General features: G+C 41.9%; 1 protein-coding gene across 4 annotated transcripts in view; it reads left to right on the top strand.

Moving 5' to 3' along the window:
* ndst1b (N-deacetylase/N-sulfotransferase (heparan glucosaminyl) 1b) overlaps positions 1 to 21,423 on the top strand; it is a 70,579-nt gene that overhangs the window by 30,572 nt on the left and 18,584 nt on the right. For 2 of the 4 annotated variants that reach the window (XM_047805556.1, XM_047805553.1), the window contains 3 exons: positions 13,222 to 13,362; positions 13,667 to 14,228; positions 16,970 to 17,443. In XM_047805556.1, the coding sequence (XP_047661512.1) occupies positions 13,256 to 13,362; positions 13,667 to 14,228; positions 16,970 to 17,443 (1,143 nt within the window). In that variant the 5' untranslated portion in view covers positions 13,222 to 13,255. Of the gene's footprint in view, positions 1 to 5,626; positions 5,778 to 13,221; positions 14,229 to 16,969; positions 17,444 to 21,423 lie in introns of those variants that run through there. The other 2 variants (XM_047805554.1, XM_027153379.2) reach the window with 2 other exon arrangements.

The following is a 21,423-nucleotide window of genomic DNA, read 5'->3' as shown; positions in this document are numbered from 1 at the left end:
TGTGTCCCTGTCTTGTGTAGTGCACATAACCCTACACTCTGTATTAATAACAGAAGGGACGAAAAGCGGAAAAATTCAAACTGGCCGAGTCTTCGGCTTGAAATCCGACTAGGCACGCATTTCATTTATTGCAAAGCCTCCAAAACCAAGCCGCAACTGACGGAGGCTGCTGTCTAGGCTTGGCAGAGCGTTTTAATGGGATATCAATATCCGTCGCGTCTCGGATTTTAAGACTTCGTTCGCAACCACGTGAGCTTGTACACAATTTTTTACTTTGTTCATTTTTCTCCAAAACATTATGCTTTTGTTCAACTTCTTTTCCGGTGAAACAATTCATCTTTCTCTCTTTCCTGCCCCAGTTCCCTCCTCACGGTCTTTTCCACACGTGGCTGCAAACGGAGCAGTTGGCATGCCAGTGTCCTCTTAAACAAAAGCCCCCATTTCTCTTTTCTTACTCTTTCTCTCCCTCTCTCTCTCTCTCCCCCCCCACCCACTCTCATTTTGAGCTCTTTTTATGCCTTTTGGTAGCCCAAGTGGCTAAAAATAGCCTCGCCGTGTTGTGCAGCCTAATTAAGAGGAAAGGGACGAAGGTGCTCCCTAGCATCTGGGCCTAGCATGTAATCGCTGCCCTTGTTCCCAGTCGCAAGCTGATACACACCTCTGCCAATTATCCCGTGTCGCACGTCTGCCGAGGACACTCGTAGAGGAGCTGACTGACTACAAATCAAAATTGATTTTTTTTTTAATAATAAACTCCTGAAAACGCTCGTCGTGAGAAAGCAGACGTTGCATAAGCACTTTTGTGTTTCTTCCACCACGAATGCCACCAAGAAAACAGGCAGCGGCATTTTATTTCGGGAATCCGTGCTGCTGGGTTTGCACTATCGGAGGTACGCTGGGAAAAGCTGAACTTGGAAGAAGCAGGTGCAAATATGTCATGGGAATACAGGAGGAGGTAAAGGCACGGTTACAGATCAGCTGCAGGCCTATTTAAGACTTCCTTCCAGTCTGGACTTACAGTCTAACATAGGGGCTTTTTACACCTGGTCACTTCACACGTTTTCTGCGATCCGATAGCTATCCGGTGGTAAAAAGACCAGGTCTAAATGCCCCCCGAAACGTTTTCAAGACGGATATAAATCCGATCGTACAAACCCCTTCAGGAGGAGGTCTGGGACGTGTTTCAGATGAAACTGGACAGGTGTAAATGAATGTGGTTGTTCAAGCCACATACGTCAGCGCTATACTCCTCCCAAACGGAAGTACGGCACTCGCAGGTGACTCGCGAGTCGTGCATCGCGCCAGAACAAATATGTTTTCCCACCAGCGCTGGCTCTGATCTTTCACCCAGGTGTCTCATTGGGTCTTAAAATGCACTGCTGCCGCAGCGAAAATGCAGCAAACAGTAAATGCTGTTTTTTGTAGCAACCGCATACACCAAAGCGTGTTCCATTTCAATTACCCAGGAAATTAAGTCAAATATATTTGCATATTGGGCGAGAGTAGAAAGATCGGATCGATATCCGATTCGCCGAGACGCGTTTATGTGGCCTGATGTGAATGGAACAGTTGTAACAAATCAGATAGCTATCGCATCAGAGACAACACATGAAGTGACCAGGTGTAAAAAGGCCCACAGAGCGGGTTATTGTTTAGATACGCCACATTATCAAAGTCAGTAAGCAAAAAAAAACTACACTCAACAGTGGTGGTTAATATGAAGCTCATATGAAAGTAGACATTCAGGACTTTTACAGGAGAATTTGTAGTGTTTTAGAAGTATTTCTGTTTTTATATCTAGCCAACTAGAGAGATATATTCATAGAAAAGTTCAAACACTGTTCTTTTTTTTCCCCACGTCAGAGTAAATGTTGAAATCAAACTCATTTCTGATCTGAGTGTTTGTTCATAAGGAGATAAGATTTCTGTTCAACCACTAAAACATGTGTAATGTTCCCGACAGAGGGGAAAACACAGGTCGTAAACAGTGACAGCCAACACAACGAGTCCTGACTTATTTTACATCAGACTCTCAGCCAGAAAGCCATTCATTTGTTTATACTGATTGAAAATGTCTCATAAATCCGTTTTTATTCTATCCGGGGTTCAGAAACGAGGACAGTCGTCGCTCACTGCTTTCTCTGGTGGTTATTAGGCTACTGATCGCAACTTGAGGCTCCCGAATATAACTTTTCCAGCTCAGTGTAGTTTGAAATATAGGCTTCGATTAAAAAGATACCAGGAAAACAAAATGGCAGATCGATTATCAGAGAGAAGAAGAATGAATTTGTTGGACTTTTTACACCTGGTCACTTCATGTGTTGTCTCTGATCCGATAGCTATCTGATTTGTTAAAACTGTTCCATTTACATCAGGCCACATAAATGCGTCTCGGCGAATCGGATATCGATCCGATCTTTCTACTCCCGCCCAATATGCAAATATATTTTTATCTCATTTCTGTGGTAATTGAAATGGAACACACTTTGGTGTATGCGGTTGCTACAAAAAACAGCATTTACTGTTTGCTGCATTTTCGCTGCAACAGCAGTGCATTTTAAGACCCAACGAGACACCTGGGTGAAAGATCGGAGCAGCGCTGGTGGGAAAACATATGTTTCTGGTGCGATGCACGACTCGCGAGTCGCCGGCGATTGACGTACTTCCGTTTGGGAGGAGTAGGGAGAAGAACAACCACATTCATTTACACCTGTCCAGTTTCATCTGAAACATGTCCCAGACCTCCTCCTGAAGGGGTTTGTACGATCGGATTTATATCCGTCTCGAAACCGTTTCGGAGGGCATTTAGACCTGATCTTTTTACCATCGGATAGCTATCGGATCACAGAAAACGCATGAAGTGACCAGGTGTAAAAAGCCCCCTGTTTCAGTCCAGTATTAAATGGAAAAGATTTCTTTCTGGACCTGGAAATGTTTACCTTTTTTTTTGTGTGTGTTAGGGTTGTTTTTTATGGCTATGGATGATACCCAAGGTAGTTTGTAGTTATAAAACTAGATCGTCCTTGAAATTACTTTTAACTGTGCCTAGATTATACTCTGAGAAATCTGCTTTTTCTTGTTATGCGCCTAGATTATGGAACGAAATGCAGAGTATCTTGATGCTAGACGTGCTCCCATCTTTAAATATTTTTAGAAACCTTTTGGTGTCTCATTTGAAAGAATCATGTTCTTTCGTTTTATTTAACGTTTATGTATTTTGATAGTTCTGAGTGCCGGACAGGACTTATTTGTATTGTATCATCGTATTTTTGTGTGAAACTTTGTGTGCTGCCATTTTGGCCAGGACTCTCTGATAGGAGAGATTTTTTTTTTATATCTCAATCAGATTATTCGTGGTAAAATAAAGGATAAATAAATAAATAAAATAAAGGTTTAGACCTAAAATGCCCATAGTTGGTATTGTGCCATCATTATTCAGTCCCTCCAGGATTTTGTGAATGTTGTGGCCAAAGGTGATTGAATTTGCTGTGGATTCTTTTCAAAATATGCAAAAATATTATATATACATACATTTATTTATTTGTTTGTTTGTTTGTTTATGGGGGGGTCTACTTGCATTTAGTCAGCAAGACAAGCACAAGTTTTTCTGTGACAACCTATACATAATTACCTTCTACAAGAGTAGTTTGACACACAAATTAATGTCACACAATGTGTCTCGACCCAAATCTGCAGAAAATCTTGCGAGCTCATCTGAATATTTTGGAGTCTATTGCTTGATTTTGTTTTAATTTTTGTGATCGCAAAAACTCAAAATCCAGCATGGACTGCGTATTTAAAAAAAATGATGATTTTTGCTGTAGTGAACTTGGAGGTTACGGTGTCTGAAAGCAAAACAGGCTTTGAAGACGAGCCCCAAGTCAAACAAAGGGTTAAGCATCAACACTGAACGTTGTTTGAGACTGTCAGATGAAAGGATGGCTTTATAAGCATTCGAGTCAAACAAGTGGCGTGTTTCTCACCGCTGAACCAGAACTGAGACAAGAGCTGCTTCGGGGTGACAGTTCATCGATTTATTTTTATTTCTCTGTCAAGCACATGTACAGAAGCTCCTTCAGACTGACATGTGAAAGGTGTTTTCTCTCCCCCTCCCCATCAAGCGTTCACCTGACTGAAGTAAAACGGGACTCCGCTCGCTTTAATCTGGCTCGGCGCTCCGTTAACGCTCGAGTAACCGAGAATAGAAGGTGTGGCTTTATCTAATATGAACACAGTATAATATGGATTTGGGAGAATCTCTGCCACATATCCAGCATGCACAGTTTTCAGATTCTCCTCCCATCTGTTTATCGCATGGACTGGTAAGAGTCGAAGCGAGCAGGTAATTTGGGGTGATTGTTAAACCTGTTAAATTCAGGGTTCTTAGAACCGGATTTTGGTCTCTGTCAGATTTTACAGCTTTCCCAGAAACCACGCAAACACCTACAGTACATTAGCGGAGTCCAGGCTGAAGATCGGAGTTCGGTTTATTACAGTTAAAAATTGTAGAATTTTGTACACATTTTTCTAGGGTATTATTTTATCAAGTTAAACAAATTTTGTAGGCGGTATTGGCTCTCTGACCATAAAAGACTAGCTTTGCCTTTAGCCTTATCTCTTCTGTTGAAACACATTTAGATTAGATTAGATTCAACTTTGTCATTACACATGTACAAGTACAAGGCAACGAAATGCAGTTTAGGTCTAACCAGAGTGCAATAGTAGGTTATACAGTGTTTACAAGAGTTAAATAAGTTAAATAAAGTGGTAATATGGAAGTAATTTACAGATGTGTGTGTACTATGGACATAATATACAGATTTACAGAAGGATATGTGCTGTAACAAAATATATGGCTATTACTATAAACAGTAATTTACAGATGAGTATGTACGATGAATATAATGTACAGATGAATATATATGTGCTATGAGCATAATATACAGATGGATATTACGATAAACTAAAATTTACAGAAGGGTATGTGCTATAAACAAAATATATTGTTAAGTACTATAAACAGAAATATTCAAACATGGATCATCATTGCTAGCTAGAGCTCACGCGGTCGACTGTAGAACGTACCAAAAACTACTAAAGAAATTCCACTTTTCATTCATATTATTGCTGGTCATTTATTTATTTATTTATTTATTTATTTATTTATTTATTTATTTATTTATTTAAATTAGTATGCAATTCAATTAGTGGTCTCAGATTTTTTGGCCTAGTTCCCACCCTAATTTACCCAAATAGACAAGTAGGACTCCTCTTGTTTTCCTGTAATCCACCATCCCCGGGGTCAGTTCACTGGATTTTGGGGCATAGTGATCCTGCAAAACACGAGCTTGAGTCCACTGATGAGACTGGACATTAGATAAGCAGTGTACTGAATACACAGCTCAGGCTGAATTCTGTCCATGTTGTGCGTAGGGGGGTTTGTGTTAGCTCCTTGCCAATTCCGCCTGTCCCTGAGTTAGCCACAGATGGCAGAGCGACAGAACGGTTGCGGCACACTGTGTACAGGCCGGCGAGACTGTTTACCAGCACACTGGACCGAGTGCCATGTGTGTGGAAGTCAGGGTGTGAGAGCACACAGACGTGCTCAGGATAAAGTCCAACACGCACTCGCACACTAACTAGCCTGCCAGAGTGAATATAGCTTGGAGCTGGAGACACATTCAGAGCTGACAAAGAAGATCGAGTTCCTCCTCTGGCTCCTACACTCCGTAACTCGACCCGAAGAAGCACCGACTTCAAAGCTGGCTAATTTTCAGGTGCTCTAAACTCACCACAATTCAACAGGTCACCTTTATCCGAGATGCCTTTCGTTCATCAATATTCAAACGCCTGTGAGTTTAAACAGTACTATTTAGAGGCAGGGTCTGTTTGCTTCAAAGTGCGCTCGATATGCATCTATCTGCCGTTTGGGTACGCATTTGGTCCAGCTGAGATAAACAGGATTAGGGATTAAGGATTACTCTCCCCTGACCTTGTCCAGATTGTCTAGTGTCTAAGTCGTTGAGCATCTAACGCTCGAACCTAACAGGACTTCGTTGCAGTTAAGCAAATGTGGAATAAAATCTGCCGTGTGATTATCGGGCCATGAGACAATGAGCAGGCCATGATTATAAGCTCAGGGGGAAAAAACGTACCTAATGTCAACATTTTCATATCATTCACCACACGATTTTATTCTACTTTGTTTTTGGTCAGTAAGGGATAAGGGTGCAGTTCTAGTGTCCCTGCGAAAATAATTTTGGAGAGATTCTTATTTCGATTTTTAGCGCTAGTAGCTAGCTTGTAGGCACCGATCAAGGAGTCGGCCATATTAAGGGCAGCTGGTCGCCCAAAAAAACAATACCACACACTATTCCTCTTATCTTCAGGGAAAAAAAAGGTGAACAAACTCTTAGCCTGCTTCTACAAATGTAAATATCTTGTTGTTATTGTTTATTTAAAAGCCAGTGGAATTTGTACGAGGTCCTCGATAGCTAGCTTTTAACCCTTTTGTATTTAAATAAATCTGCTTTACCGCTTTTATAGTTATAGGTTTCATTTTAAAGGAGTTGTTTTTAAGAGATGTCTTTTTATAATTCGGTTCAATTAAGAAATAAATTGAGCTCTCACATTCTGAGCGTTACTCAAATCAACCCGTAAGCGAGCTTCGGTTCCTCGAGGATAAATTTCGCGCGTAAAATTAACAGCTGTAATTTCACCGTCAAATCTGATGAGCTGCTAATGGGGAAACTTAATATAACTTCAGTAATATGGTCCCAATTTGCTTGAAGACTCTTTAAACTCTCGGAAAAGCTTCAACATGCTTAAACGTGTGCTTAAATAGCGTGAAGACGTTTAACGACTATCTTATTAACACAAGGTATTAATGTCTAAATAGATATCAGGGAAAACTCTTCAGTGTCTGGTGCAAGAGGACCACAGTGAAATCCAAGCATTCGCACCTGAGCGAGCGTTCGACTGCCCTAATTCTGTCACAGACGTCTCTTCACGTAGTTCCTGGAAAACAAACACAAAACGAAATGCATTAAAAGATCATAAACAGGGGTGCAAATACTTTGACAAGATCAAACAGCTTGACACTTAGAGAAATGTTTTGTATAATTCCAGTGTTTCAATATCATCCTTTTTGAATGATGAAGAATAAATTATTTTCGCATCATATCACAGATATTTAACAATTTATTTATTTATTTATTTATTTATTTGCGTTATAATAGATTTTTGAACCGAGTTACGGTTGAAAAGTTCATCTACTTTGTTGATAAGCAGCTTTGTCTGTTTTGGGGAGTTTTTGTTTGGTAGACGTAACAATCTGCTTGGGTTCAGCTTAAAGTGATAAATGTCCAAAACCTCCAAATGTAAAAATCTGTTCTGTGTTTTGTTTTTTGGGGGTTTTTTTGGATTTATTTCTAGATCAGAACCATTTCATTTCCTTGAATTAATGCTCTGCAGAAACACTTTTCAGTGTAATGAGAATGTTTACTGCTGAGGCTAATAAATTCATCTCTGGATGGATATATATAAAAAGATTTTTTTTCCCCTTGGGTAATTTTTATTCAAAGATTCATTCGGTATGCTGCTGTACTAGAGCTAGAGTCAAGACCAAGCCCAAGAGAACGCAGAGTTGAAAACACCACCAATATTATTGTTTTGTAATTTTTCTTTTCAAACTTTTTTTTTTTTTTTTAACAGGACCATTGGCTAGGAACAAGACACGTATGAGTAGATACTAAAGATTTCTCTCTTCTCTTCTAGTAAACATCTAGAGATCTGTCTCTTCCAAAAAGACACCAGAAATTATCTAGAGACCTGACTATTTTAGAAGACCTTTAGAAACCTGACTCTTTTGGAAAACCTCTAGAGGCCTGACTCTTCTAGATGACCTCTAGAGGCCTGACTCTTCTAGATGACCTCTAGAGACCTGACTCTTCTAGATGACCTCTAGAGACCTGACTCTTCTAGATGACCTCTAGAGACCTGACTCTTCTAGATGACCTCTAGAGACCTGACTCTTCTAGATGACCTCTAGAGACCTGACTCTTCTAGATGACCTCTAGAGACCTGACTCTTCTAGATGACCTCTAGAGACCTGACTATTTTAGAAGACCTCTGGAGACCTGACTATTTTAGATGACCTCTAGAGACCTGACTATTTTAGATGACCTCTAGAGACCTGACTCTTCTGGATGACCTTTGGAGGCCTGACTCTTTTAGAAGACCTCTGGAGGCCTGACTCTTTTAGAAGACCTCTGGAGGCCTGACTCTTTTAGAAGACCTCTAGAGGCCTGACTGTTCTAGATGACCTCTAGAGGCCTGACTGTTCTAGATGACCTCTAGAGGCCTGACTGTTCTAGAAGACCTCTAGAGGCCTGACTGTTCTAGAAGACCTCTAGAGGCCTGACTCTTTTAGAAGACCTCTAGAGACCTGACTGTTCTAGAAGACCTTTAGAGGCCTGACTGTTCTAGAAGACCTCTAGAGACCTGACTCTTCTAGAAGATATTAAGAGAACAGAGTTCTTCTACAAATTGCATAGCAAGGTTTGCAAAATATCAAAAACTCTGTAGCCCTTCAGGAAGGCACTGTTTAGTGTTTGCTAGCCGAAATGAGGATTTAGCCCAAATAAAAAGAAACAAACAAAAAAATATATATTTTTATTGTAGAATATTGTTAAGGAGACAAAACATCAATCAAAGACTTTTTTTGCCATTCTCTGAAAACCACATCACTGAAAACCTGTAGCAGTGGTGGATGCGATTTTTGGTTGGGCAGCCTGCCACGACATAACAAATGTAGCTGAAACACTGTCCCTATGAGATACGGGCGGAGATGCATTTTGGTAGCCCTACTGGAAGACACAATAGCCCCAGGATGCTGGACTAGCGATTTTGCAAGCCCTGGTATTGAGATCCGGGGATGTCTTCTTGTAGCCTTTCATTTACCCGTTAATTCACCAGCCAGTAGAAAAGGAAGGTTGGACTGTGGTGTTTTGGCCAGGAAAAATATTTGACAGAGGAGCTACTAGGAGCTATTGGCAGGAGCACTAACACCAGGATACTTGTTTGAGTTTTCATACCATTTCTTGGCGCAAGTCTGGGGGGAAAAAATATGTCTTCTCCAGTGTTCTTTTTTAAATCTCAACTTGCTAGGATTTTCTAGGATGTTGGCAGCACTGGAAAACTTCCTTACTTTAATATTCCTCATCTTAGCGTCTTTGCATCTCTGACTGATTAATTAAGACGTATAACTATTTGATGAACCATCCATAATGACCAATCCTTGGCAAAAGTGCATTGAAGTGGTCACTTTTTGATGGTTGATGATTCCTAACATTGTGCCTCGAACACTTCCCAGTTGGTCCTGTGTCCAGTCTTTCCAAATTATTGTACTTGTATTTTAAATACTCTCCCGTTTCTTGTATGTGGACGTTAGAACAATGTGCAGAACAACAGGGACAGCAGGAGCAGGTTTACAGATAACCCCGCAGTTAATCCTACAGTCGTCATCCTCATAGCTCCAAAAAAAATTGTGTTGAAATTGTAATTCTTTCATTCCTGAGTTCACCCATAGAAAGGGTTTGGGAGAAATCACTACCAGTTTCGGTCCAGAAATCTTCCAGTGGCTTTAAACAGCAGTCTTCGGTGTTTCCGATATTCTGAGCCGCTCAAGCGTGTTACCCTTTTCATTGAATCTTTATCCCGCCAGTCAGACTGCACCATCTCTCCACTTTGAAATCAAACAAGAAAGGAAAGGATTGAAGAGGCAGAGAAAAGCTTTGACAGCTCCACATCTTTGTGTGCTTTATTCTTCTCCACTTTAATTGCTAAAGCAGTCCTTCAACTCGTCATCGCCGTGAACCGTCTTCCTCTTCTGCACCTTCTGGTAAATTTATTTTGCAGAACATTTCAGGTTCTTTATGTCCTGTCAGGTTTGATTCGACCGCAGGCCACGCCGGCTATATAGCCGCAGTGTGCAAACCGAACGGCTCTGAAACAGATGCTCAGTTTCTTCTGTTACTAATGAACAGTACAAACACAGACCACAGGTTTTTAAGGGTTTATTAATTTTACGGTTTCTGTTTCTGTTGTAATATCAGAGACTATTTTTATAAACAAAATGTTCGCCTTCACCGTTCAAAGTCATACGGGTTCGGGCGCCATAACACATCTAAAAAATTCATTAAAACAGCTCGACACCGCTTTAACTAGGCACGAAGTTCTGGTAAAACTGTCCAGCATCAAAATAAGGTTTGCGATGATGCGCCCGAAGGCATGAGTTGAAGACCCAGTCAGTGACGTCACGATATACTAATTTGTTTAAAGTCATACCTACGTAATCACCATCACCAAAATTGTACTTTTTTTTTTCTTTACATTGTAACTTGGAAAAAAAAAGAGACCTACCTACCGACCCTTTTTTTTATTTTTTTATACTGTTACTGCAAACCAAAATATTTTTAAGTATGGCCTCAGATTTAAGAAGGAAGACTGGCTTGAGCAGGTCTGCATTAAATGCCCTTGTTCTTATTGTGCAGGTGCAAAGTAGATCATGTTTTCAAAGTTCTGCTAACCATCACGGTGTAGAATTAGCTGCACAAAATAATGGTATGCTGCAGTAACGCTATGCCCTTGAGACAGTGTGTGTTAAAGTTATCCTGCCATCAGAAAATAGGTTTCGTATCTTCTAGGTAGGGAGCGCTTCTCTCGAAAGTGGCAGTAGACAAAAAAGAAATGGATCTGGGATGAAAAGATCTGGTATGGTCTTGTAAATGTCAAGGTTATCGCTTTTAAATGTCTCAACACTTTGGTCTGTCTGTGTTATTTATATACCCGCAGATCTCTCTATATGCTTTGCTTCGTATTTTTGACACTCGCAAAAATTTCGGTCTTTTCCCAAATCTCTGAGGTAAAAAAAATGAAATCTTTATGCGTCTTGCTGTTTTTTGGTTCAAGTCTCGTCCTCTCTTTTAGTGAAGCCGTTCGTGTGTTTATTATCTTCACGTTTTTTTATGCGCTGTAGCCTTTCTTTTCTCTCGTTCATGATTAATGCCTCTCGCCTTCGAAAACCTTACGGTTAAGAGAACAGCGAGCACAAAAGGCCGGCTCTGCCGCCTCAGCTTGAGGTGACTGATGCATATTAAAGAACTAGGCCATGAATGGGAAAAGCTCCGGAGCTGTAATCCGACCTCTGACGACACTCAGGCTGCTGTTCTCGTTCCTCTAGCCGACACAATAGAGCTCCAGTGACAGGTATTGTGGTCTGAGATTAAGCCTGGGGTGAAAGAGGAAGGGAATACAGAAGTCTGGGAAGGAGTGATGGGCATCATCCAGACTTTCCCTTGTGGAATTTTTATTTATTTATTTATTTTGCCCAGTTTTGCCAAGTCCTACTTCACATCATATCCACCTGATGGTGATATCTGATCACAACCAATGGCTCCGAACTACCAAACCCTACCGATTCGGCTGTGAATTTCTCCAGGGTTAGAAGGTCATACCTTCTTTCCTTTGAAGTGATAAAATAGCTTTTTTTTTTTTCTCATCCTTGTCATCTTTGTGCTCTTGTTTTGCTTTGGTATTAATGCTTTTTTTTATTTTCTTTCTGTCCTTATACCTGAAAACGCTTTGATTCTTTGTTCCATAACCCACATGTTGCGTAGATACCCGTGACGCCTTTGAAAACGGACCTATATTCCACCCGAAAACAAGCCGTATCTTGTCGCAATGCCATAGTCTCTGCTCCATTGTCGACATCTCTGTAGTTTGAAGTGCGACAGCAGTGTGTGTAAAACGTATAGCGATTTAGACAACAAAAAAAAAAAAGGAAAGATTTTAGACATCACAGGAACCAAAATGGCTCAGAGGTTTGCACAGCTGCCATTTATTTTGATTAGAAAACGGTATGGAATAAAGGGGATTCAGAGATTTGCTGGGGTTTCTAATTCCTTTCTTTTCTCAAATCCTGCTCTAGCCATACAGCAGATTCAGACAGGAAAGCGAAAGAATGATGGTTGAGAAATAAAGAAAACGTGACAATATGTCACAAGCCGATAACGGCAAACTCTTTGTCGCCTTCCTTTTGGTCAATTTATCGAGTCTCATCTTCCTGCCCTCTCATACCCCTTTTCCACCAAAAAGAACCGGGTGCTGGTTCAGAGCTAGCGCTGGTGCTGGTTCCACTGGCGATCCTTCTAAGAACCGGTTTGCCTTTCCGTCGGTTCGAGAGCCATCACAGAGCCGAGTCTGACGTCACACACAAACACATCAACAAACACAGCGGCAAACACAAACACATCAACAATGGCAGATGTTGCTTTACTGTTAATGCACATGGCTTTGCGAACCTACATTAGCATCCAAACATGACTAATCCAACGTATACGTGCGGCTCCGTGTAATCTCTATAAACAGGAGGTTGTAATCGAGAAAGTACATAATGTTATTTTATCATTAACACAGAAAAAAGTTAGCCTTAGCATGTAGCTACCTACTATCATGTGTGCTGATAATGTATCATATCGCGGTAAACTAAAAATGTATTAAATATTAGTATACCTAAGGTACATTATCAAATGTGCTAACAGTAGCCCCGCCCACAGCCCCTGACACAAGCGGTTCTTAAGTCTAGACCAGCAACGTTTTGGTGCTACTTAAGAACCACTTTTCCTGGTTCAGAGCCGGTGCTTTGGTGGTCGAAACAGAAAGAACTGGTTCTAAATTAGGCTCCGAACCAGCACTCAAACTGCCTCGGGGAGGGGGAAGGGGCATCAGAGACCTTCCTATTTACCGACTTAGTTTTTTTTAGTTTGTGTTGGTTTAAATCTTTTTTTTTTACTTACCTGTGCGACGTTTTGTATTCAGTGCTCGATTTGAGTTGAAAAGAAGGTCTTATGCACTTTGAAGTGCACAGAGAATGAGGATCACTCTTAAAGCCGCAGCTAATCAATGCAAGCCACCGCCATTATCCTGTAATCCATTCATTGCTTTCATAGATCTTTCTGCTGTTTAATGAAAGGAACTATTGTCTATGGTGCAGGTTGTGCAGCGGGGGAAAATGACCCTGATATTTCTGGAAATTACTCTTTCAGATTAATTGCGTAGATCAGTGTATGACCACACCTCAGAATTTGAAAATGTCTTGCTAGCTCCTAAGCTAGCTCCTTTCCTGCTACTAACGGTTTGCTCTAATTGTTTCCTCCGCAGACCAAATGAAGATCTCGTTCACGCTTCTTGGGGCATGACCCACCCGGAGACCTCATCCCCACAAGACGAGTTTGTGGTTCAGAAATCTGCCTCGCCTAGCCTCCAACCCGTTTTTTACCCACTGGCGCAGAAGATAAGAAGGTAGAGAGGGCAGAACAGGAGGGGTGTGAGGGTGTTGGGCAGGGGGCTGCTGGTGCATGGGGACGGGCAGCACGCATCTCCATAGGTGAGTGAAAGTCCACCCTCGCCCATGCCGTCCCCTGCCCGCACCAGTCCTCCTGCCCTCTGCAATGGTGACATGATGGAACACATCATGGAAGATCTCTGCTTCATTCCACACTTTTCTTTCTGCCGTTACACAATAGACTTGATTTGTTAGTGACTCAAGGACGGTGTGTGTGTGTGTGTGTGTGTGTATATATATATATATATATACTCATACAAGGGGCAGCAGGGTGACGATGCTGGTGTGTGGACGCGTGAGACGGCTCTACAGGCAGCTCACGCTGCAGACCAGCCTTCTTCTGCTTTTCCTCTTCTGCATGGTAAGTGTGCTCATCTCAGCCTACTTTCTCTATGGGGTCAAGCGGGAACTGGAGCCCGCGAGCGTGGGCGGGGTGGAGAGCGTCGATGATGGCACTGCCGAATGGGAGGACTCGCAAGCCGCTACCCCTTCTGCTCCGTCAGCCAGGATACTTCCTGCAAGAACTGCCAAGCCAGCAGACACGTCTCGCACGGACCCTGTGGTTCTGGTTTTTGTCGAGAGCCTGTACTCCCAGCTGGGCCAGGACATCGTGGCCATCTTGGAATCAGGACGCTTTCGCTACCAGATCGAAATCGCACCAGGAAAGGGCGACATGCCTACACTCACTGACAAGAACCGAGGTCGCTTCACGCTGGTCATTTATGAGAACGTCCTCAAGTACGTCAACCTGGACGCCTGGAATAGAGAACTGCTGGATAAGTACTGCGTGGAGTACGGCGTGGGCATTATTGGCTTCTTCAAGGTGAGAATTCAAATTACAAAAAAATGTAAGATAAGATAAATATACTTTTATTTGTTCCACAATGCGAAAATTTCTCTGTTACAGCAGCAAAGAGAAAGAAATGCAAATATATATAAAAAAATAGACATAATATAATATACAGTATATACGCTACACAATGTATAAATACAAAGAAGAAAAACCACAACCACGAGTAAGTAGTTACGCTAACAGACATATCGCACACAGGTAATATTGCACGTTTTTAAAATTTCTGTTATTTTAGTGATTTAGAATCATATTTGATGGCAGACAACATTTTGCAGGGCCGGACAAATTATTTTGGAAATTCGTCGACATCACACACGACTTTTATTCATTCATTTATTTATTTTTTTATCCTCACCACTGACCATACACAGTTCCACATGATCCGAACTGCAGCTACAGAAGGAAAAAGGGGAGAAACGACATCTGTTTGGGTGAAATTTAAAGTGATCTAAATAACCAATAGTAGGGCAAAAGAATAGATTTGACAAACGGATCACCTTCCCAAACGGTGTATCGTGTGTTTGATGATACGTAAGCTCTTTCTTTGTAATGGCTCTGCGGCAGAAGCTATAGCAGAGATACATCCCTTGTTCTGACCCTGAATTAAAGGCGTATTTTAGCAGCATTTACTCATAAAGTTTAGATAGATTTGTAAAGGAGTATTGTGCACGCAGCTCTGCCTTTACTGCCTGGTACTCCTGACTCCTCTTATAAGAACCTTCGTGTCCCTGTCCAGTTATGCCTCGGTGAATTCAGCTCTGAGCGCTTCTAATGTTACATCCTGAAGAAACATGGCTCCGAAAAACTGAACCGGTTTCCCATGAGGGATGCAGTGACTGCAGCCAGCACTTGGCTCGGTCTAATCTCATGATGCTATTTTAAGCACAGCCTTTTCGGCATCCTCCTTCCTCCAGTCACTCTCATCACTTTTCGACCATTTGTGAAAATGTTTTTACATGGAACGGGTTAAATGGAGCTGGGAGTAAGAATTTTACTAGAGATGCCGGAGCTTAGTGGTTAAAGAGTCGGACCTCTGATCGAAAGTTTGTGAGTCCACCAAGCGTACACTGTTGGGCCCTTGATCAATGCCCTTAATAAAGGCAGGGTCTCCGATGTTTGAAAGCCAATGTCGACATTTGAAATCACCAAAACAAACACGTCCCTAACCCAAATGGGTCCCAACTCTGTATTTATAGCTCCGCCCACACATACATACGTAACCCAGGCAACTAACAGAAAGAAATGTCTTTATCATAGCTGAAGGGAAGAACAATACGATTGCAGATAAACAAACAAGCAAAAATGAGACACAAGCATAATCATGTAAAGGACAAAGGCATATATTAGTTCTGTGTAACAAAGCAAAACCAACGTTACTCACCTATCGAGAAGGGAAAAAGCGCCTCGGCGTCTTAAGTAAAGTCGAATTTCCCGAGTCAATAACTCCTGAGCTAAACGCTGTTACTACACAAAACGCGGTTGTAGCTGCCTCTCTACATTACTACGATAGAAAAGAGGTGTTATTTGTGTAGTAACAGCGTTTAGCTCAGGAGTTATTGACTCGGGAAACTCCAACCTGTGAATATGTGGCCAACTTCCTGCTCCTTCAGTTCTCTCCAGCGCTGGAAAGCTGATCCTATATTAACACGTCCTACTTCTTGTCCTTATCGTAAGCCTTTCTTCTCTTTCTTTCTTTGTTTTTATCCTCCATGTCCATGCTAAAACCGCTTTCTGTTAATGTCACACATGCGCACTGAACACTCTCTCCGCCTCATATCGACAAGCCCCGCCCCTTTCTGCTCATTGGCTACACGTTTGTTTTGATTTTTGTTTATTATTCGTCCCGACTCTTTCATTCAGAGTAAAGAGTTGATTGTATAGTGTCGCAACCTCGGATTAATTCGTTAGTTCATTTTAAAATTATACTAATTAATTCTCTTTTCATTTTCAATCCCATGGACAGGGTCTTCCTTACATTTAAAACCCCGATGTGTCAAAATCAAGGAATGAACAACTTCTAAAATGGAAGCGACTAGAAAGATTTGTGTGGAATCATATTTATTAATTTTCTATGTCATGAATCAGGGAATTGCCTCTTTTTGGTCTTCACTCCCGATGCTTTAGATCGAGAGCCGTTCAGATTTGAAGCGTCGACTCTGCCATCGAGTCTTACTCTCAACTCCAGTAAAAGTTTCAGCCGTACTCGGATACTTCAGCTATAATATTAGAGCCGATGCCTGCAAAAAAATCTAAATCGATTCAAAAACCTAGTTCCAATAATCGTGGAGGTATAATTAGGTATATGGAGTAATTGGAATATTAAAAATAAAGTGTTAAGAGATTTAGGTTCAAGTTTACCGGTCATGGTGAAAGGGTTTCATATGTTTATTTTTGTAGATTTGTCCAACAGTTCCTGGTATTACAAGGCTTTCTGTTTGTATTCTAAAGAACATTTGATCACCCTTTGACCCTTTGTCTGTTAGCCAAAGAAGGGTGGAATGTGAATGAATATTGAATACTTGAGTCTTGGTCCTCAGGGATATAACGGAAAGTACCTTTCAGCTCGGGTTCACTGACTTTAGTCGTTAAGATTTTCAATGAAAGTTCTTAGTTCAGTCATCTGTTTTCACTCATGTCCAATAAAGTGATAATGAAATTTCTTGTCCTTTCCTGTTTCTCTCTCTCTCTCTCTGCACCATGCTTGAATAAAGGCAAACGAGAACAGTTTACAGAGCGCCCAGCTAAAGGGATTCCCTCTCTTTTTACACTCTAACCTCGGCTTGAGGGACTGCAGCGTCAATCCCAAATCGCCGCTCTTGCTCATCACTAAGGCTCGCGAGGTGGAGCGTGGACCCCTGCCCGGGGACGACTGGACTGTCTTCCAGTCCAACCACTCCACATACGAACCTGTGCTGTTGGCCCGGGGCAGGACTACAGAAGCCGGAGGTCCTCCAGCACCCCTGCACGCTGCCGTAGTTCAGGACCTGGGGCTTCACGACGGTATCCAGCGGGTTCTCTTCGGCAACAACCTGAACTTCTGGCTGCACAAGCTGGTGCTGGTGGATGCTGTGAGCTTCTTGACAGGCAAGCGCTTGTCACTTGCTCTGGAGCGCTACATCCTAGTGGATATCGATGACATCTTCGTGGGCAAGGAAGGAACACGGATGAAGGTTTCTGACGTCAAGGTTGGTATCTGAGAGATGATTGCTTGTAAGGGGGTAGGATTGACAAACCAGCGGTACAGAGATTATACAGATATGTCTCATTAGTAAACCATAATAGAGTTCAGCCAAAATGCTGTGGTGTTTTTGTTACAAGTAATAACTAATTAATTACTTTTTGTTTCTAGTCATTTTTCTGCAAACAAATGGTATCTCATTTTAAGGTGAGTTTCCCCATTTTGGCTTTTCCTGGGATATATTTGATCTCATTTCCGGGGTAATTGAAATGGAACACACTTTGGTGTATGCGGTTTTCAGAATGCAATCAAAAAGAAGATGAAAAAACTCGTTACGACGGTTATACTACAAAAAAACAGCATTTACTGTTTGCTGCATTTTCGCTGGCAGCAGCAGTGCATTTTAAGACCCAATGAGACACCTGGGTGAAAGATCACCTGCGAGTGACGTACTTCCGTTTGGGAGCAGTATAGCGCTGACGTATGTGGCTTGAACAACCACATTCATTTACACCTGTCCAGTTTCATCTGAAATGCGTCCCAGACCACCTCCTGAAGGGGTTTGAACGATCGGATTTATATCTGTCTCGAAACCATTTTGGAGGGCATTTAGACCTGGTCTTTTTACCATCGGATAGCTATCGGCTCACAGAAAACACGTGAAGTGACCAGGTGTAAAAATCTCCTAAGATGCTTTTGTAGAAATTTCCAGAATGCAGGATTTGCAGATAACTTGAATCGTTTGGAAGTCTGAAGTCGGAAAGAGATTCATATTTAGACTAGAAAAAAAAAGTGTAATAACGTTTTTTTCTAATAAGCTTCCAAACGTACACCTCGAATAGGGATTTGAAAAAGAAAATAGCCAGTGGGGTCATTTACCTTCCTTCACGTATAACAATCATCAAACAAAAAAAAATCGTTGCCGTATCAGTTGCAGCACTCCTGAATTTCAAGCCACAACACTGGGAGGATTAGAGCTAACTGTTTTAGCACAGGCGTTCTGAAGGTGACCCGGTCCTCAACAGTCGACTGCAGACTAGCGTCTAGACCTGACATTTTTTGTTTTCACGAGCCACCTTAATGCCAGCGAATTAGACCAAAGTTTCTTTATCCTCACCCAAAATGCTGTTTTGTTTGGACAAGGGTCAGAATGCAGGAAAAAAAAGTGCTTATATTTCTGAATCTCTTTATAAACTAGACTTGGGCAGTGTGACCAAAAAACTCCAATCACTCCAATCACATGCATTTAATACACACACACACACACAATATGGAAAAAAGATTGGGGACACCTAACCATCACGCTTTTATTCAGTTCTTCTCCAAACTGTTGCCCCAAAGCTTGAAGAACACAGTTATGTCAAATGATATGTTTCTATCCTGTAGCATGAAGCAAAAGAGTGCCTTGGGCACAAAGCAAGCTCCAGGAAGACACGGTGTGTTAAGGTTGGACTTCAACCTTTTGGGATGAACTGGAACTGGAGTCTCCTCGAAGTCCCAACGTCATTGTCTGATCTCACTAACGCTCTTGTGGCTGAATCCACACAAGATCTCACAGCCATGCGCCAACATCTAGTGGAAAGTCTTCAAAGGATCGGCGTTGCTTATTAAACCAGATTATTATAACAGATGGGAAATAAATCTGGAACTCTGTTATGGATGTTGAAAAAGTACAAACGGGTGCATTATGGTTGGTGTCCACAAACTTGCAAACAAAACAGTAGTGTTTGAACAAAATGCAGTGCAAATGTTCAGAACCCATGATTAGCTTTGGCCAAAATGCTACTGAGTTACATGATAGTTTTGTAAATTTTGTCCAGAAAATTCATTCATTTTCTACCGCTTATCCGAACTTCTCAGGCGTCATCGGGCATCGAGGCAGGATACACCCTGGACGGAGTGCCAACCCATCGCAGGGCACACACACACACTCTCATTCACTCACACACACACACACACACTACGGACAATTTTCCAGAGATGCCAATCAACCTACCATGCATGTCTTTGTACCGGGGGAGGAAACCGGAGTACCCAGAGGAAACCCCCGAGGCACGGGGAGAACATGCAAACTCCACACACACAGGGCGGAGGTGGGAATCGAACCCCCAACCCTGGAGGTGTGAGGCGAACGTGCTAACCACTAAGCCACCGTGCCCCCCTTAACCAGAAAATTATATTAGTTATTTATATTTTGGCATGAACACTCATTTGCAGAAGTTATTTGTTAATAGGAAGTTTTTCGCTCAGTCGATTAAGGAGGCGGTTTGTCCATGTGTCATGTGTGTGTTTATCAAGCTGAAGAGGCGGTGTGAGAAAAACGAGAAAAAAGGCCCCTGCTAGCATCCCATTGCTATAGTGTGAAAACTGTATGACATCATGGTGCTTTAGCTCCCAGAAAGAAAGGACTTGAGATGTTCTTGAATCTACCTACATTCCTTGCCTTTCGTGGCCGTGCGTCTCTTTCTTTACTTCCTCCACCATTTTTTTTCTTCCTCTTTTTTTCCACTATATTTTCCCTGTCTCTTTCTTTCACTTTCTTTCATGGCCTTCTGGCTCTGATCCTGCTGCATACACAAATAGAGACGGATACACAGGGGAGAATGATAAAAATGTTCAGAGAGAAATATGGATGGAGACGAGAAAAAGCTGAAGCCTGGGAGACAGCCAAGCGGCAGGAGCACCAGTCTGTCTTCTGCTTAAAAAGAAATTCAGAAAGAGCAACCACATGATGTGGAGAGCTCACCCGGCATCGCCATCGATCAGCCGCCACGTCGAATGACAGCACCGCTAGTTAGCTGCCGTCTCCAACTCCAAAGCCTCTCTCTTGATGACTTTTGGTTCAAAGGGACTACAAAACCAAGCTGCATGCGTGTGTTGTTTCTCTTTTCCTCGCCCTCGATCTTGCTCTTGGCTTTTGAAAGAAGTGCTGCGAGATAAAAGGGAAAGCGGCGCTCACGTAACCCTAACCCTAAGATTTCCTGTTTGGCTGAAGATGTAAAAATGTCAATCAGATCGACGCATCGCATTTGTGATGGAGACGATTGAAATTTTGAATTTATGAATTTAATTTTTTATTAAAGTTTGCGCTCCGTGACGTTATTTGGTTTCAATCAGCACTACATGAGCACTTTATGGCCAGGATCCCACACAACACAATCTTTGACCACAAACATGCACGAGAGATCACTAAATCCAGTTTTCTCACAAAACTGAACATGACCATTATCGGTCATTCGATTTTGTACAAAAACAAAAAAAAGAGAGAGAATTGAGAGACAATGGTGGGGGAAATATTGGTTGAATAGGTGTAAGTAGTGAGGATCGTATCTTCTGCAAAGACAACTGGTTGTGTGGTGCAGTAAAGAAAAGTTGTTGTTTTTTATACTGCATGTCGTGTGTTTGTTTTTATGCTGAATCTGCTGCATGTAAGGCCATCCTTAAAAATATTTTGGTTTGCAGTAACAGTAAAAAAAAAGGGGGGGGGGGTCGATAGGTAGGTCTATTTTTTTTTTTTTAATTTCAATGTAAAAAAAAAAAAAAAAGTACAATTTTGGTGATTACGTAGGTATGACTTTAAACAAATTAGCATATCGTGACGTCACCGACTGGGTCTTCAACCCGTGCCTTCGGGCACATCATCGCAAACCTTATTTTGATGCTGGGCAATATTTCTATTTATTTACAATACTTACTAAAATATTCAGTCATTCATTCATTCATTCATTCATTATCTACCGCTTATCCGAACGTCTCGGGTCACGGGGAGCCTGTGCCTATCTCAGGCGTCATCGGGCATCGAGGCAGGATATACCCTGGACGGAGTGCCAACCCATCACAGGGCACACACACACACACACACTCTCATTCACTCACACACTACGGACAATTTTTCCAGGGATGCCAATCAACCTACCATGCATGTCTTTGGACCGGGGGAGGAAACCGGAGTACCCGGAGGAAACCCCCGAGGCACAGGGAGAACAT

This window comes from Tachysurus fulvidraco, chromosome 21 (assembly GCF_022655615.1).
Source record: "Tachysurus fulvidraco isolate hzauxx_2018 chromosome 21, HZAU_PFXX_2.0, whole genome shotgun sequence".
NCBI lineage: Eukaryota > Metazoa > Chordata > Actinopteri > Siluriformes > Bagridae > Tachysurus > Tachysurus fulvidraco.
This window is presented reverse-complemented; position numbering and strand designations above follow the sequence as displayed.